We start from the raw sequence: 16,509 nt of genomic DNA, 5'->3' as shown, positions 1-16,509 counted from the left end.
GCAGAGCTGGGCTGGGTGGGTTTGAGCCCTTGGAGCCTCGTGTGCTTTCCCAGCAAGGAGGCTCGGTGGTGCTGGGCCTCATGGAGCAGTGCCAGCCCTAACGGGGTGGATGAAAAAAAAAAAAACCAAAAACCCCACGTCATTCTACCACAGCCGGCCCTTCCCACGCTGCAGCGCCTGCTCTGGTACAGAAAAACCGCAGCTCAGCCTTTGGGCTGTGTGTTTGTTTCAGGCCAGTGTCAGTGTATTCACGTCAAGGGCTCTTCTGTCTCAAAAACACAGCCCAGCACCACAATTCTTGAAAGGTTTGGTGCTTGGGGCAGCGTTTCCAGGCTGTTCTCTTGTACTTTGGTGAGCAGAGGAGTGGGACTCGCCCACTTCTGGCCTGGGGGGAAGTGGTGCAGAGCTGTCACTGACCGAGACCACTCGGGTTTTCCCTGTCTTTCGATCTACATCTCCTGCATCCGTGGAAGGAGCCACCTCTCCGTCTCGACAGCGCAAAAAGCTCTGGTGATATTTTACAGCACTTACTCCCACACTCCGCATTAATTAATTTGAATAACGGCTTTGTGCTGGGTCGTCTTGATATCCAACAAAAAAAAAAAAAAAAATTCAAGGGGCTACTAAAAATAAGAGCATCTCGCGATTTTCCGTGGAAATGATCCCTTCCCATGCCTGCCGACCCCAGAGTTCCCCCTCTCCGTCCCCCTTTCTTTCCGGGAGGGGCCGGCCGGAGGCGCGGGGCTCGGGCCGTGCCGTGCCGTGCCTCCCCCGTGCTGCGCACCCCTCCGCGCAGTATCCGCTCGGCCGCCGTCCCTGCCGAGCCAGAGCGCTCCCCCCGGCGCTTCCCGTTATTTCCGGCCGGTCCCGGAGCGATAACGGAGCGGCAGCGGGGGCGGCCCCGCTGGGGGGAGCCGCGCTCATCGCGTTGCGACAGCGCCGAGCGCGCAGCCGCCGGGAGAGGCTCCGGCTCCCGGGCCGGACATGGACCAGTCGGTGGCCATCCAGGAGAGCCTGGCGGCGGGGGCGACCTGCCGGATCGTATCCTTTGATCGGCGCCGGGGTGGCGGTGCCGCCGCGCTCCCAGCTCCGGGCTCTCCCCATCGCTCCCAGCTCCGGGCTGTCCCCGTCCCCTCCCTCCCGTTTGCTGCCGCTGCTCCCTCCGGGCTGTCCACGTCGCTCCCTCCCGCCATCCCCGTCGTTCCCTCCGGTCCGTCCCCGTCGCTCCCTCCGCTCCGTCCCCGTCCTCTCCCTCCCACTGCTCCGTCCCCGCTCCCTCCGCTCTATCCCCGCTCCCTCCGGTCCATCCCCGCTCCCTCCGCTCCGTACCCGCTCCCTCCGCTCCGTCCCCGCTCCCTCCCCGCTCGGTTCCCGCACCGATCTTGGCTCTCCCCGCCGCGTCCCCGCTCCCGGCGCTGCCCCACGGTTCCTTGACCCGCGGCCGCAGGCGGTGCAGGCGCTCCTGGCCTCGGGGGACAGCGTGGAGAGCCGGCTGCTGGGGCTGGTGGAGTGCCGCGGGCACCACGCGTGGGTACCGCAGCGCGGGGCGGGCAGGGACACAGAGGGAGCTCTGCGGGTCCCTCAGGAGCCACCTGAGATCCCCCTCCCATCCCGAGGGCTCTCCCCAGGGTGCAGCGCTGTAGGGCGGCGCTTTGAGGCACGGTGCCTTGATGTTATGGGTGCTCATAACACCCATGAGCTCACCCGTGAGCTGCTCTGCTCTGCTCTGCCGGTTGTGTGAACACATTATTTAATGATGGGCGAGCAGGTGGGTGGGCACTGGGTTGTGGAGTCGGTTTCGGATTTGCATGGGGCTGTGCTAGCCCGTGCTGCTGGGTGGGATGGGGTGTGGGTTTGTCTGTCTGCAGACATGCAGAGCTGAGGAGGCTTTGCCTCTGTGCTGCCCTGTGCTTGCAGGATCTACGTGTACACCCACCGGCGGATGGCCATCACAGCTGAGGACGTCTGGCTGGAGAGAGTGATCCCCATCACAGATGAGTTTGCAGTGGAAGAAGGTACTGACACACTGTGGTGGCTCAGTGCCGGTTCCAAAGACTGGGATGAAGGGGTTTGGCGTCCGTATTCTGCTGTCCTGCTTCCTGAAATCTGCAATTTATTCTGCTCTCCTGCTTCCTGAAATTTGCAATTTATTCTGCTCTCCTGCTTCCTGACTGAAATTTGCAATCTATTCTGCCTTCACGTTTTTCAAGTATGTTATCTTTGGTGAAACTTGTGCACCACATGGCATTTCTGGCAGGGCCCTGTGAGGAGCAGAGTGCCTCTGTCCCACCAGGCCCCAGCCACAGCCCCTGCCCAGCAGGTTTGTTCTGCCTGCCTCTGTTCCTGCAGGGAACATCTGGAGTTTGAAGAAGTATCAGCGTGGTCTGAAAATCTGTGGCTTTAGCTTTCAACTGAACTTTGTCTTACTTTTGCAGTTGTACTGGACAGTGACCTTCACGTCATTGGTGAGTTCTGTGGTTGTTTTGGTGCCTGCATTACAGGTGCTCTGGGGCCTGGGCCAGCTGCATGCAGTGGGGCAGGACTGGGGGGTTCTTGGCCCCAGAGGAGCTGGCTGGGGAGGGGTTGTGCCCTGCTGGGGCAGTTGTCATGCTGTTGGCCATTTTTACTTGGTGCTAGTGAGCATTGCCAGCCCCATTCAACCAAGGGAACTAATTTTCCGTATGTTTTTAAACTGGTGCTGGAAGATTAATTATTATCCCTGAACAAGCAGAATAAAAACTTTTATAAATGATAATTTTTATATTTTAAGCGGCATTCTCATGTAAAACTTTGGAAAGGAACATGGTAAGAAGGCATGGGGAGATGTTGCCAAAGGTTGGGTGCATGTGCACGCCCACCGTTGCAGAGCTCAGTTTGTGAAGGTTTGTCAGGAGATGCTCTCAGTTTGTGAAGGTTTGTCAGGAGACGCTCAGTTTGTGAAGGTTTGTCGGGAGACGCTCTCAGTTTGTGAAGGTTTGTCAGCACGACCCACCGGAGTTTTTTCTCCCGATGTCCGCAGGCTCGGACGTGACTGTGCAGATCGGCTCAGCAGAGGATCGGCTGACAGTGCAGCTGCCCTTCGGCTCCCACACGCGCACCTTCCTGCAGGAGGTCAGCAGGTGCAGCGCAGGTACGAGCTCCCTGCGGGTCGGGTCCCCTTCGGGTGCAGCTGCGGCGTCCGTCCGTCCGTCCGTCCGTCCCTCCCGCGTGTGGAGGAGCGGCGCCGGCCTCTCCCTCCTGAAACTCGTTCAGCGCCGCCGTGGCTCTCCATTCCCCGCCGTGAGCACCCGGCAGCGATGCTCGGTGTTCCGGGGACAGAGGCAGCGAGCGCGGCTGCCGGGGGCGGATCGGGGCGGGCTGGGGCGGGCGCTGGGGCCGGGCCGGGGCCGGGGCCGGGGCACCGAGCTGCGGCGATGTCCGCGGGCGGGCGGCCCCGCCGAGGTGAGCGCGGGGACCCGCCGGGCTGGGTCGGTCTGTCTGTCTGTCTGTCTGTCTGTCTGTCCGGGGAGGCGAGGCCGGGGCAGGGCTGAGCGCCCGCCCGGCGCTGCCGGAGCTCCGCGGCTCGGCCGGGGCCGGGAGGCAGCGGGGCAGCTCCGGGGCAGCTCCGGGGTCGCTCCGCGGCAGCTCCGGGGCCGCTCCGGGACCGCTCCGGGGCCGCTCCGGGGCCGCTCCGGGACCGCTCCGGGGCCGCTCCGGGGCCGCTCCGGGGTCGCTCCGCGGCAGCTCCGGGGCCGCTCCGCCGCGGGCAGCGGGTGCGGAGCTGCTGCCGGGCGCTGGCCGCCGGGGCTCCGCTGGTTTCGCCGCCCGGTGCCCGCCCGGTGCCCGCCCCGTGCGCCCGGGTCGGCTCCGCCGGGCGGGCCGCGCTCTTCCGGCGCCTCCTCCGCTGGCCCCGCCGCTCCCGGGGCTCGGTGGTTTCCCGCTTTGCAGAGCGCACTGTGGGAAGATTCGGAGCTAAAGCAGTTCCTGGAAGTCAGTGTGGGGTTCAAAAACTCGAATGTTGGCGTTTTGCTGTGCCCTGCTGTGTTGAGGCTGGACTGCTCTGGTTGCATGAAGGCTAATTTAATTCTCCCCTTTGGATGCTAAGCATGAATCCTGTTTATCCAGGAGATATGATACATTTTCCTGCTGGTCTGTAGTATCACTGCACTTTTTTAACATGAATGCCTTTATTACTGCTTGGATCTCATTTAACTGCAAGTCCTGTGCAATTGAGACCTCCTGTAATCTCTGCATGTTGCTCTGTATTTCTGTACTGAGTTCAATTACCGAACAAGGTCATTATTCCACTTCAGAGTGATACCATATAGATCCCTCTGGCTACAGAAATCTGTGGCTAGGTGTAAACATATCTAAGGAAACAGCCCTTTTCCAAAGCTAATCTCTTTCTTAGGACAATCCTAGCTAAAGCTGATTTCTGCCCATGAGGTTAGAATGCAAGGTGTGATGTGGATCAGGTAGGAGTTGTGACAGCAGCAGGCTCACACATCTTTCCATTCTGCAATAATGCCTTCTGCACACTGGCGACTGGCATGGACCCATGTAGGTAACAAAGCCTGGGAATCTGCTCTTTTCTTGGCACAAAAGTGACCATTGTCCATTGAGGTGAAGGTTCAGGTTGGTTCCTGTCACTGACTCTCAAGGGATGCTGCATGGTTGTTTAGTGGGAGAGCCTGCAGAGGTCCAAGGAGCAGTAACTGAGCTCTCAACACCCACGGAGAAACTGCTGTGTCCCTGGGCCCACACTTCCCAGTGCATCTCTGTGTGCTCCTGCTCAATTCTGCTTGACTTGAGCTGTGTGATCTGCAGTGAGGTTTCAGTCATGTGCTCTTCTGCAGCCAGGCTCTGATAAATCCTCTTACACAGTCTATTCTCAGAAGGCTCTTGGGCAGAAGAGGTTATCCAGGCTGAGAATTTGGCCACTTCTTGTCATCTGGTTTGTATCCCGAGGGCCTGGGTGAAGTACTGCAAGTTCTATTTCTGTTTTGTGCTCGTGTTCTGCAGAATGTTCTGTGACAGCAATAACATCTTATTTTTTCTGGGTTGTGTTCACTGGAGGAGAAGCTCAGCTGAATGCCTAGAACCCAAGAGTCTTAACAATTTCTACATCACCATTAGATTTGTATGCTAAGGAGCATGATTTTAAGATTGCTGGTTTTGCATCTTAAACACAGAGACCTCCCCCAGAATCCTCTTTTTTAACTGTTGTTTTGCAACTTGTAGGAGCAGAATATTGTAACTGAAACAAAGTGCTGAAAGACTGGTCAAATTTTGCTAAGGTAGTGTGATGTGTTTAGTGTCACTCCTGTGGTTAGTTCAGTTTGTGTGGTAGCAGCCCTGTTACTGTTTTAGGAACGTGCAGTTTGCTTTGGGGCAGATGTTTCTGCTGAGGTTCAGTGGCTCCCTGGTGTGACTCTTTATGGCCACAGAGGTGCCTTGACACCTGTGCCATGCTGGCTATTTGCAGATAGGCAGAAACCCTTTAAATGGAACTGTGGGTTTTGGGTTTTTTTCCCCTTTCCCCCCCTTTCTTTGTACTTCCTGTCTTGCTTCAGAAAGGGAAAATCTGCTATTAACATAAATTTTTCAGATTCTTTGGGTAAAGCCCTGGATTTTGTGCTGCTAAGTCCTGCTTTAGCTTAGCTGTAAAGGAGAGGCAGCAGCAAGTGCTCCCACAGAGGACAGTGCTGCTCTCTGTGGCTCCTGTGGTTCCTTCCTCTGCAGGGGAAGCTGCATCATCACACAGCACTTGGGTCAGAGTAAGCTAAATCTGTCAGATAGCGGAAAGAGAGACTGTGTGGTACTTTGTTTTTCCACACACAAATCTAAATTATTTTCTGCCCACAGATTTTTTGCCTGTGTTTACATAAGCATGTTGATAAATGGAAGAACACTTTGTGTTTAAAGTGAAACTTTTTGTTGGTTTGTTTTTTTGTTTTTTTCTCCTCTAGAAGTGGTTGGCTCTGAAGGTGTCAAACAAAATGGGAAAAAAGCTGCAGTCAGTCAGAGCTGCAGCCACGACAGCACTGATAGAAGCTCTCCCAGGTCAGTGCACAGAGGTGGGGGGCTCTGCAGCAGAAGCTGTCAACTTTTTAAGATGAGAATTTGCAGGTTCTAGTTAAGAGAGAAAAAAGTTCAGCATAAGCATGCTGTCAAAACATTAGTGGAAATTTCATTCCACTCCCTCTCCCTACAATCCTCCCTGTTTGGGCATATTTTGGCTGTTTAGTGGGACAGGACCTGCTAGCATTGTTTATTTTGAATTCAGAGAGCTTTGGCTTAGAGCCACTGTGTCTCATAAATACACTCTTAAAATGTTACAGTTTGATTTTCCAGTTCCCAGGACTCTGTGGACCCTGATGCAAATCATTCAGAGTCTGTCCGTGTGCTGTCCTTGGCACTGGTATGCTGGCCTTAAATTTATGCCATCCCATTGCTGCTGGGAATTCCCAAGCTGTGGCATTATTCCTTTGCAAAAGGAGTTTGCAGAGCCAGGAGACACAAAATAAAACCACCTCTACCTCCACCCACTCTGGGCAGCATTGGAATATTTCCAGCAGAAGGTTTTACAAACAAACAGAGTTCTTCATTCTCTGGCTGAGGCAGAGGGAGATGAGATTTGCCTCTCCTTGCTTTAGTGAGCAGGGAGGCCGTACAGGTTTTGTATCATTTTCCAGGTGTGAGTAAAGCCTGCTCTGTGTCAACAGGCTGCACCAGGATGGTGAAAACCATTTGTTATTTTAGTTACTTAAACTGGTTTTGTCTGGAGATCTCAACCCTGCTAAGAAATGCTCTTTTCAGTCTTCTTGGCTTATCCCAAATATTATCCGTATTTAGTGGACAGACAGAAAAATGTGAATTAATGCCTCAGTGGCAGAAATATGCTAGTTAGGGTGTGGGGATAGCCTGGGCTTCACCTGTGGTTTTATTTTGCAGGCAAAACAAAGTCAAGCCTGAAGTGAGAACTGAACAGGTTCGGGCCTCCCGTGTCATGGCTTCGAACAAGGCCTCAATCTTATCAGAGCCAAAGTTTGGGCTCAGAGATACTATTGTTAAATCTCAGCTTTTACAAATGCAGGACTCCTACACACACATCCAGAACTACAGGTATGATCATTCCTGAGAATAAATTACTTTTTTGGGCTGTAACCGAGCACAGACTGTTGGAATAACTCATCTGTTATTTCATCCTGTGTCCCCACAAACAGGAAATTCTGTAGAAAAGTATAATCCATACTTTCCAGAACAGTTTTCTTTCCACCTTTAGACATGAGCAGAGCAGAATTTCATTCATGTGTCTTTCTTCATGGTTCTTGTGGAGGAAATGGCCTTTTTGAAATCACTTTTTTTCTGTGCTTATTTTAGGCAGTGTCTGGAAATGCATCAGCTCTGTGCACTCCAGCCTTCTCCTTCTCCATTTCTGTCCACTGCTGATCCATGTAGTTGTTCCAATAAGCTCATAAGAAAGAGCTTGAGTGAAATACATAATTAGGACCAAAACTTTACTGTGTTTGAAATAGTTTTATGCATCTCATTTTTTGAATTTATCATTTCAAGCTGCTACTGCACAGCTACAGCCTTATTTTTATTTTTTCTTTAACACTTTGTGTGTAACAACATGTCCTTCTGTAAAAATGCATCTGTAAAGGTGCAGCTGTAGTTAAATAATTTCAGGGATTTAAACTTTGTCACCTTTCTTAATTTTCCCTGCCAACATGTTAGTTATATAGAACATTATTTATGGTTAATAGACATAATATGGTGAATAAACAAACTGGCTAATAGCAGTGCTGTTTGCTGGGCTCTGCAGGGAGTTTGCTCTCCCAGTTTGCAGCCCTGGGGTCCTGTCACTGTCTTTGCAGGGTTTTTGTGGGGACATACAACGTGAATGGGCAGTCTCCCACGGAGAGCCTCCAGCCCTGGCTGAGGTGTGATGCTGAGCCTCCAGACATTTACTGTGTGGGGTGAGTGTCTGTCCCTGGCCACCCTCACTGACCTGGGCTGTGCAGGAGGATCTGTCACCCAGAGGAGCTCAGCCAGGACACCACAGGAATGTTGGCACTGCTGCAGTGCATGCACAGCTCCAGGGTGGGTGTGTCACAGCCTGCAAGGGTTGTTGGTCTGGTAGGGTTTGGCCTCTCAGTGTTGCAAAATCCTTAATGCCATTTGATGTAATAATGACAGTAATTGGGCTTTGCATTTGACATACATCTGCAGTCAGCATAACTGAATTTGAGTTTTCAGTTATAAATTTAGTGAGTGCAATCTGATTTAGTTCCTTCCCAGAGAAGGGGTTGGAGAGCCATAAACAAGTGCATGCATCCATGGGTTCCTTCCTCTAACACAGTTTCCAGGAGCTTGATCTGACTAAAGAAGCCTTCTTTTTCAATGACACACCGAAGGAAGAAGAATGGTTTAAAGCTGTAACTGATAGTCTTCACCCAGATGCCAAATATGCAAAGGTAAATGTGGCTTTTGGGGAGGTTTGAGTGTGGAATCATTTCCCACTTGGCTCTCTTTTCCCTTTGCTTTCTCTTGTTCTCAATGCTGTGTCTTCAGAGGCTGTGCAGGTTCTAGAGGTGGTGTTTCTGTGCAGGGTGCTGAGGTAGGGGCAGGATGGGAAACAGAGCCAGGCTTCCCCACTTAAAGGGAGCTCCTGCTGTCTTGGGGAAGGAGAATAGGAAGTTCTGTACCTTCTTCCATGCCTGAATACAGTGTATGGTGGAATGAATTGTGAAGGTATTTTGGTAGGAATACTGCTTTTGATTTAGCTCCTGCTCCATAGGTCTGCTTCATCTCTTGTGTCTGTTGTTGAAGGGAATCTCCTCCCATGAGCCTGTGTCTGTGCTGTAGCTCTTGCTTTGGGCAAGAACTTCCTTCACTGATGTTGCTCCCAGCTCCTTCCTGTTGCTCCCAGCTCCTTCCAAATGTTCTGTTTGGGGCCTGTGCACTGGATGATCCTGAGACTTCCTCTTTGGTGACCCATGTTGTGGATGGATGTGCCTTCTCTCAGCAAAGCTCTTCCACTGCAGCATGGGATGGACTGGGTCTGTTTTTCAGGTGAAGCTTGTGCGGCTGGTGGGGATCATGCTCCTGTTGTATGTGAAGGCAGAGCTCGCTCTGAACATCTCCGAGGTGGAAGTTGAGACTGTGGGGACTGGAATCATGGGGAGGATGGTAAGAATGGCAAATAAGAAGGGGTGAGATTTGGAAGAGCTCCTCTCCTTGGATGCAGTGGTTATTGCTCTAGCTAAGGGCTGATTCTAGAAGCAGAAAGTCCTATCCCCATGCCAGCTCAGGGCACTGCCAGCTGTGCACCAATGTTCAAAGCAGCAACCACTAATTAGCATTTTCAGCCTATTCCTTCCTCTGGAAATTAAACTCTCTGTCTCAAAGTCCTCTGGCTTGTCCACTGCTAGTAACTCATCTGCAGTGTAGAAGCTTCTGACTAATATCTTTGTCTTTCAGGGTAACAAAGGTGGTGTCGCCATCAGGTTTAAATTCCACAACACCAGCGTGTGCATTGTGAACTCTCACCTGGCAGCCCACACGGAGGAATACGAGCGCAGGAACCAGGACTTCAAGGACATCTGCTCCCGGATGCAGTTCTGCCAGTCTGATCCAAATCTGCCCCCTCTCACTATTGGCAAGCACGAGTATGCTTCCCCTCTGGCTGTGCAAGGGAGCACTCTGAGAATGTGCTGGGGGGTGAGGAGGGGGCCCAGTGCCATAAATGTCAGCTGGAGGGGCCAGAAAAGCTTTACCTGGTTTGGACAGGTCACTTGTCACCTTATGCTCTCCCAAGCCGTGTTTTATTCTCAAGCCTGGAGTGGGCATGGGGCAGGAATAAGCACTGACTTCCCCAGCTGTGGGATTCAGTCACTGTGGGATAATAACTACACCAGTTATGAAGGGATAGTGGCAAACATGCAGAACAGTGATTAATAATGGCAAATATAGAAAAGGTAGCTTCTTTTTTAAATTTCCACTGTTGGTATTCCTGATGAGAGCAGCTCAGCAGAAGAGTGTCACTTGTCACCTTATGCTCTCCCAGTCCTTGTTTTATTCTCAAGCCTGGAGTGGGGATGGGGCAGGAATAAACACTGACTTCCCTAGCTGTGGGATTCAGTCACTGTGGAATAATAACTACAATAATAACAACACAAGTTATGAAGGGACAGTGGCAAACATGCAGAACAGTGATTAACAATGGCAAAAATAGAAAAGGTAGCTTCTCTGTTGAGTTTCCACTGTTGTGATTCCTGATGAGAGCAGCTCAGCAGAGGGGTTGTGATGGGGAGAGCTGCAGAGTGGAGCTGCTGTCCGTGGCTGGCTGAGCTCTGGGGCAGCTTCAGGCCTCTGCACATTGTAGTTTATGTTCTCTTCCAGTGTGATCCTATGGCTGGGGGACCTCAACTACCGTCTGGAGGAACTGGATGTGGCAAAAGTGAAACAGCTTGTAGAGGAGAAAGCATTTCTAGAGCTTTGCCAGTATGACCAGGTACTGCTGTCTCACCACCATGGTGCTGAGGGGGCTCAGTACAAACCACACAACTCCTTGGCCTTTTCTGTGCTCAGTGTCTCCCTTTACTCCATATGGAAATGGAAATTGTGCTTGAGATCATCTAAAATTAAAGTTTTCATCTTTTCTTCTTTTGTAGCTGAAGAGGCAAATGAAGGCAAATGCAGCCTTTGAAGGCTTCACAGAAGGAGAGATCTCTTTCCAGCCAACATACAAGTATGATGCTGGCTGTGATGACTGGGACACAAGGTACAGTGATGGTCTCAGATGTGATGCTACAAATGGCTGATGTTATCACCGAAGGAAGTAAAAACAAGGCTAAAAAATATTGCAGGTCTAATGGCTGTAAATAGGAACAGTTGTGAGATTATTTCTGGTTCTCTTCCTTCACTCCAAAATTCATCTCCTGTTTACATCTATTTACCCTGTTTTTCTCCCACTGCGATTTGTCAGATATTCCTAATATTTTTTTCCCAGTAATAATCCTATTAGGTTTCCTCTTAGAGGTGATTCATTAACAAAGTTAATGAATCCTTTTAGCTAGTTTAATTATTTTTGTCTAGTTTGTTGTTTTTTTGTTCCCCAAGCAAAATATTTAGGATCTCATTTTTGCTGCTCTCTCCTGTACCTGCTCAGGTGAGATCAGCCAGGGTTGATGTGGAGTCAGCTGTGCTGCTCTTCAAAAGCCTGTGAGAACCATCCTAATTGTAATGCTCTATACACAGAGCAGCTCCTCTAGTCTCAGCAAACCAGGAACTTCATCTGCAAGTGCAGAAATTAAATCTGTGCAGCTGCAAGTGCAGAAATTAAATCTGTGCAGCTGTCAGTGAAAACAGTAAATGCAAACTTTAAATGTAGAGCCTGAGTTTTTTGGTTTTCATGGCTCTCATGGTCAAAAATACCTGAGTATTGCTTTGTATGTTAATTGTACCTTGCACCTTTGAAGAAGTAGGAAGTAAAGCATGAGCTAGAGATACCTTAGTAGACACTCAGAGGTAGAGTGTCTACTCTATAAGGTAGAGTGTCTACTCATACTATACACTCAAAACTTTTTCTGTCTATGTGAAGAAACTGTTAAAAATACCACTTTGATAGAGAATGAGCTCCAGCCATGGGAGGAAAGCCTGATCTCTGTGTGAGCAGAGTTCTGCCCTGTGTTGTTGCTGCATCTGCACTGTGCCTGAAAAAGGTGATTTTTCCCCTCTGTTTCAGTGAGAAGTGCCGTGTTCCAGCCTGGTGTGATCGGATACTCTGGAAAGGGCAGAACATTGCTCAGCTGAGCTATCGCAGCCACATGGCTCTGAAGCTCAGTGACCACAAGCCAGTGAGCTCTGTGTTTGACATTGGGGTAAGCATGGCAGTGCTGGATGAAGTAACTCTGCTGGCCTCATTCCCTGGGTGCTGATTTCTCTCTCCTGCTTTTGTGGCATCCGCAGAGAACAGTGGCTTGAAAGGTGGGCTGGATCAGATATGGAGATGGGATTGTTGACCACGCTGAGCAGGGGTTGTGTAAATGATACTGCAGTTAAGCCTGAATATTTGCCAGTGTTCTTTGGGAACACAGTAGCGTCTTGTCTAAATTCTTATTCCTTTTGAGAAAAAAAAAAAAAGGTTGATCCAGTAGTGACTGAGTGACTCTTGTTAGTTATGGCAAGGTCCTTTACTGTTGGATCATGAGAAGATCTTGGAGATTGGTGCTCCTAACAGCTCTCCCTGTGTTGTACACTTTAGTGTGCTGCTAAAATCAAATGACTTCCCATGTTTGCAGCTGTGTTCCAGCTGTCCTGCAGAGGCACAGTCAGTGCTGGCTGGTGCAGTGTGTGTCCTTTTCAGGTGAAGGTTGTGAACGAAGAGCTGTACCGAAAAGCCTTTGAGGAAATCGTGCGCTCCCTGGATAAGCTGGAGAATGCCAACATTCCCTCGGTGACACTGTCCCGCAGAGAGGTAGGGCATGGTCCTGTGCCAGCACTCCCTGAGGCAACTGAGCAACCCCAGACCCCAGCAGATCCTAGACCCTTGGGTCTGGTTCCAAAAAGTAGAATATTTTGACTTCCAGCTGCTCTCTGTTCACAAGCCCTAGGAATCTTTACTCCTATTTAGATGCTGGTGAATTCCATTCACAGTCCAGGGCTGAAACACAAGGTGTGTCATTCCCTGAGGTGGGAAGAGAGAAAGTAAAAGGTGGTTTGTGACCCTTGCTCTGACTTGTGCTTTCAAACATGAAATGTAAAATTGTAAGGGTCTGGAGAAGGTCACAAACCAGCATTTGCTTTGTGTGTTGGGACTATAAAGATAAGCCCAGGAGACGTTTGAGGCCACAGCTATCTCATTCTCAATTTTATTGTAGTTATTTGAGGGCAGCATTTGTTTTAAAGGGTCCCCTGATGGAGAGGACTTTGGCATTCAGAGTATGCACGTGTGATCCTTTGCAGTCCTGGAGAAGATGGGGGTGGGAGCAAGGGGTTAATCTGCTTGTCTTGCTGCTTAATAATTAAACCACAGAACAGGAATTGCTGCTCCAGCAAGGTGGAATTGGCTGATGGTGTTGACTGACACTTGTTTCTAGATCCATTTTAAGGATGTTAAATACATGAAGCTGCAGGTAGAGAGGTTTACAATCCGCAATGGCCAAGTGCCCTGCCAGTTTGAATTTATCAGCAAACCAGATGAGAACACCTACTGCAAGGAGTGGCTGATTGCTAATCCCTGCAAGGGCTTCTTGCTCTCAGGTGAGCTCCTCCTTCTGTCTGACGTTCATGAGCTGATGTTGTCCCTCTACACTTCTGAGAGTGCTGTGCCTCTTTGCAGGCTGTTGGTTTCGTACTGCTTGTAACTGAGTCGGGGTTTTTTATCATCTTCTGGCAGATGCTGAGATCACAGTTGAGCTGGAGGTGTTTGTTAATAAATCAACAGCTACTCGCTTAAACTCTGGAGAGGAAAAACTTGAAGATATCTTAGTCTTGCATCTTGTCAGAGGGAAGGATTATTTTCTATCCGTAACAGGCAACTATTTGCCAAGTTGCTTTGGGTCTCCCATCCATACACTGTGTTACATGAGGGAACCAATCCAGGACATGTCAGCAGAATCCATTCGGAGACTTGTGAGTTAAAGACAAGATTCCCTTCCAAACACACAAGAGCATTAAAACTAAATGCTAAGGCCTGTCTGTTTTTATTAAGAAGTCTCAATTCTCAGGTATAAGCTTTGTGAAGTATTTTTGCCGAGTTGAATAAGAGCTTGGCTAGCTACCTTTTGTTTGTCTCCCTCCTGCCCACACTGCCCTCCCTCAGACCCTGATGCCAGTAGACATGAGTGATGATCCTGCCCAGGATGAAAAGCCCATGGACATCCCAAAAGAGCTGTGGATGATGGTGGATCACTTGAATCGCAACGCTTCCCAGCAGGTTGGCACTGGAAACACAAAATGAGATGTTTGCATTGGGTTAAGTTTTGAAGAAGATACTGGTCATAGCAGTCACCATGAGCTGGGTGTGTTTGGCCAAAGGCCATGGGAGATAAGGGGTCCTGATGCCCCAGGTTGTACTGTTTGGTGCTAGTGACCATGCCTATGTGTCCAGGTATCAGCAAATTGGTGGTACCACCAATTTGGAGAGACTTTCCAGGCAGATTATAACGACAATGCTGTATTTACCCACAATTCTTCTATTTTCCTTGGACTGATACAGGGTTTTCTTTGCAGGAGGACCTGTTTCAGCAGCCAGGCCTCAGATCTGAATTTGAACAAATCCGAGACTGTTTGGACAAGGGAATGTACGATACTTTCTGTATCCTTTTAGACTGATGTCCAGGAAGGCTCACCATGCCAGAATGCCAAAACTGAGAGAGGTTTTTGAGCTGCTGTCTCCCCTCCTGGGGTCCCTGAGCTCTGCATTTCCTCGTGGCTCTGTGTCATCCTCTGCTGAGTGCTGGCAATGTCAATGAATGACACAAGTGCCCAACAGCTCGTGTGGAGGCCAGGGGACCAACCCAAAGCTGTGGGCAGAGTTCTGGGACACCTAACCCAAAGTTCATTCGTGTTTCAGCAGAAATAGGACCAGCCTAGCAGAAATAGGACCAGCCTAGGTCGTGCTGTGCTCTTCCTTAACCACTGGAGCAGTGGGCAGCAACCACTCAGTGGCAGAGGCCCTGCTGCTGTTCCTGGAGAGCCTCCCTGAGCCTGTCATCTGCTGCAGGTTCTACAGCTCCTGCCTGGAGAGTGCCAGCAACTACAGCCTGAGCTGCCAGGTACTGCTGGCTGCCCCAGGGACCGGCTCCAGTCCAGAGGGAGGGCAGCAAAGTGGCCTCTGGTGACACCAGTTCAGATGGAGGGCAGGCAAAGTGGCCTCTGCTACGCCAGTCACCTGGTTTTGCTCTCAGTAACTTAATCCTCTCTTTGTAGAAATGATCTGTAACTGGTGATTTTAGGTTTTAAAGAGCTGTTGGCACCTGCAGCCAGGGAGGTTTTGGGGGCAGGTGCAGCTGGAAGGCACTGCTGTATCTGCAATATAAATGTTGGTTTTTTTCCCCTCCTCAGATTATCGCTGACCTACCAGTGTTCCACAGAAATGTGTTTGAGTATCTGATGGCATTTCTACGAGAGCTACTGAAGAACTCAGGGAAAAACCATTTGGATGTGAATATTCTTGGTAAGGCCTGCAAAATAACTCTCTCCTCAGAGGGGCTGCACAAAACACTTCATACCCGAGTGCAGTGGTGGCTTGTAGTGCTTTTGTTATTAGCAAATAGTCCACAGAAAAGTAGGAATCTGGGAAAGCAACCCAGAGATGTGGAGTGTGAAAAATGCCAATCACTTGTTTTTAAAATTTTAAAAGTTTAATAGTAATAAAATGGTTATAAAATAGTAATACAATTAGAGTAATAATAATTTGGACAATTTGAATTAGGACAATATGAGACAATAGAAACAAAGTGTTACAGACAGTCTGAGTACCTTTTTCTGGGCAGCACGAGCCTGAAATAGGACCCACGTTAACAGAGGATTAACCCTTAATAATCTGTTGCATATTCATACACCTCATACATGATGCATAAATTCCATTCAAACACAGGATTCTGTCTGGGCAGTGCCAGCTTCTTCCTCATAATCCTGACATCGTTGTCCTGCCTGAGCAAGGCAGGAAGAAGTTGGTCTCTCCTGATAATGGAGCAATAAATTCTCTTTCTCTGAAAGATTTAGGTGTCCTGTGGCTGCTATTTCAGTGCGAATCCTTTCTTTAGAAAAAAAAGTATCTTAAGTAGCATAGTTTCTATTTTAACATTTTGTTATAACCTAAAACTATATTTAACACACTACTTTAGAGAATTAATACAGAATTAATACAGCAATAATTTCTAACACAACACATATAAATATTAATTTGGATATTTGCCAAAAGCCAATGATAAAATACGAATTTTTCACATCTAAAACTATATTTAACACGCTACTTAAGAGAATAAATACAGCATAACTTTCTAACACAACACATGTAATATTCATTTGAATATTTGCCAAAAGCCAATGATAAAATAGGCATTTTTTCACGTTTATGTGCTTTCCCCACAGCCAGCGTGTTCGGTGGGTTGTTACTGCGGCCTCCTCCCGGCCACCCCACGCCCGACATCGCAGAGAAGAGGAAAGCGCAGCAATTTATCCACCAGTTCCTCGTCAGGGAAGAGGATTTGCCATGACACAGTTATATCTGACTTGTAGACACTGAATTACTGTAAAAAATATTTTTTTTGTACATTATACTGGCACTTTTTTTTTTGATATCAGGGTGTTTTATACAATCTGTTGCTTTCGAAGATCAGGCAGTTTGACACCTGATCACGCTGTAAAGTACATAAAGTTTCCCAATAAGCTGTATGTAGACGAGATAAAAACAAAATACGAGAGCCGATATTTACACTGTACTTTATTTAACTTGTTAAAACGACGAGACTTTTTAAATCCTTGCTATTTAAATAAAAAGATCTTTGCGCGGTG

At 49.2% G+C, this 16,509-nt stretch overlaps 1 protein-coding gene across 2 annotated transcripts; it reads left to right on the top strand.

Annotated features, from left to right (window-relative positions):
• The first annotated feature begins 942 nt into the window (after window positions 1–942).
• Window positions 943–16,508, top strand: INPP5B (inositol polyphosphate-5-phosphatase B). 2 transcript variants are annotated; one of them, XM_066564686.1, is made up of 22 exons: window positions 943–1,041; window positions 1,448–1,527; window positions 1,918–2,015; window positions 2,436–2,465; window positions 3,020–3,130; window positions 5,949–6,042; window positions 6,934–7,104; window positions 7,860–7,961; window positions 8,345–8,459; window positions 9,058–9,174; window positions 9,466–9,653; window positions 10,387–10,498; window positions 10,659–10,768; window positions 11,732–11,867; window positions 12,353–12,463; window positions 13,086–13,248; window positions 13,385–13,620; window positions 13,811–13,924; window positions 14,221–14,305; window positions 14,638–14,765; window positions 15,055–15,166; window positions 16,087–16,508. In XM_066564686.1, exons 1-22 carry the CDS (start codon window positions 985–987, stop codon window positions 16,209–16,211), a joined length of 2,595 nt encoding a protein of 864 aa, XP_066420783.1. In that variant the 5' UTR covers window positions 943–984; the 3' UTR covers window positions 16,212–16,508. The 2 variants fall into 2 exon arrangements, with proteins under 2 accessions (XP_066420783.1, XP_066420784.1); XM_066564687.1 differs by lacking the exons at window positions 943–1,041; window positions 1,448–1,527; window positions 1,918–2,015; window positions 2,436–2,465; window positions 3,020–3,130 and adding an exon at window positions 3,396–3,441.
• Window position 16,509: the final 1 nt, after the last annotated feature.

Source organism: Molothrus aeneus, chromosome 23 (genome assembly GCF_037042795.1).
Source record: "Molothrus aeneus isolate 106 chromosome 23, BPBGC_Maene_1.0, whole genome shotgun sequence".
NCBI classification, from domain to species: domain Eukaryota; kingdom Metazoa; phylum Chordata; class Aves; order Passeriformes; family Icteridae; genus Molothrus; species Molothrus aeneus.
The sequence above is the reverse complement of the archived record's forward strand: the minus strand, read 5'-3'. Positions and strand labels throughout refer to the sequence as shown.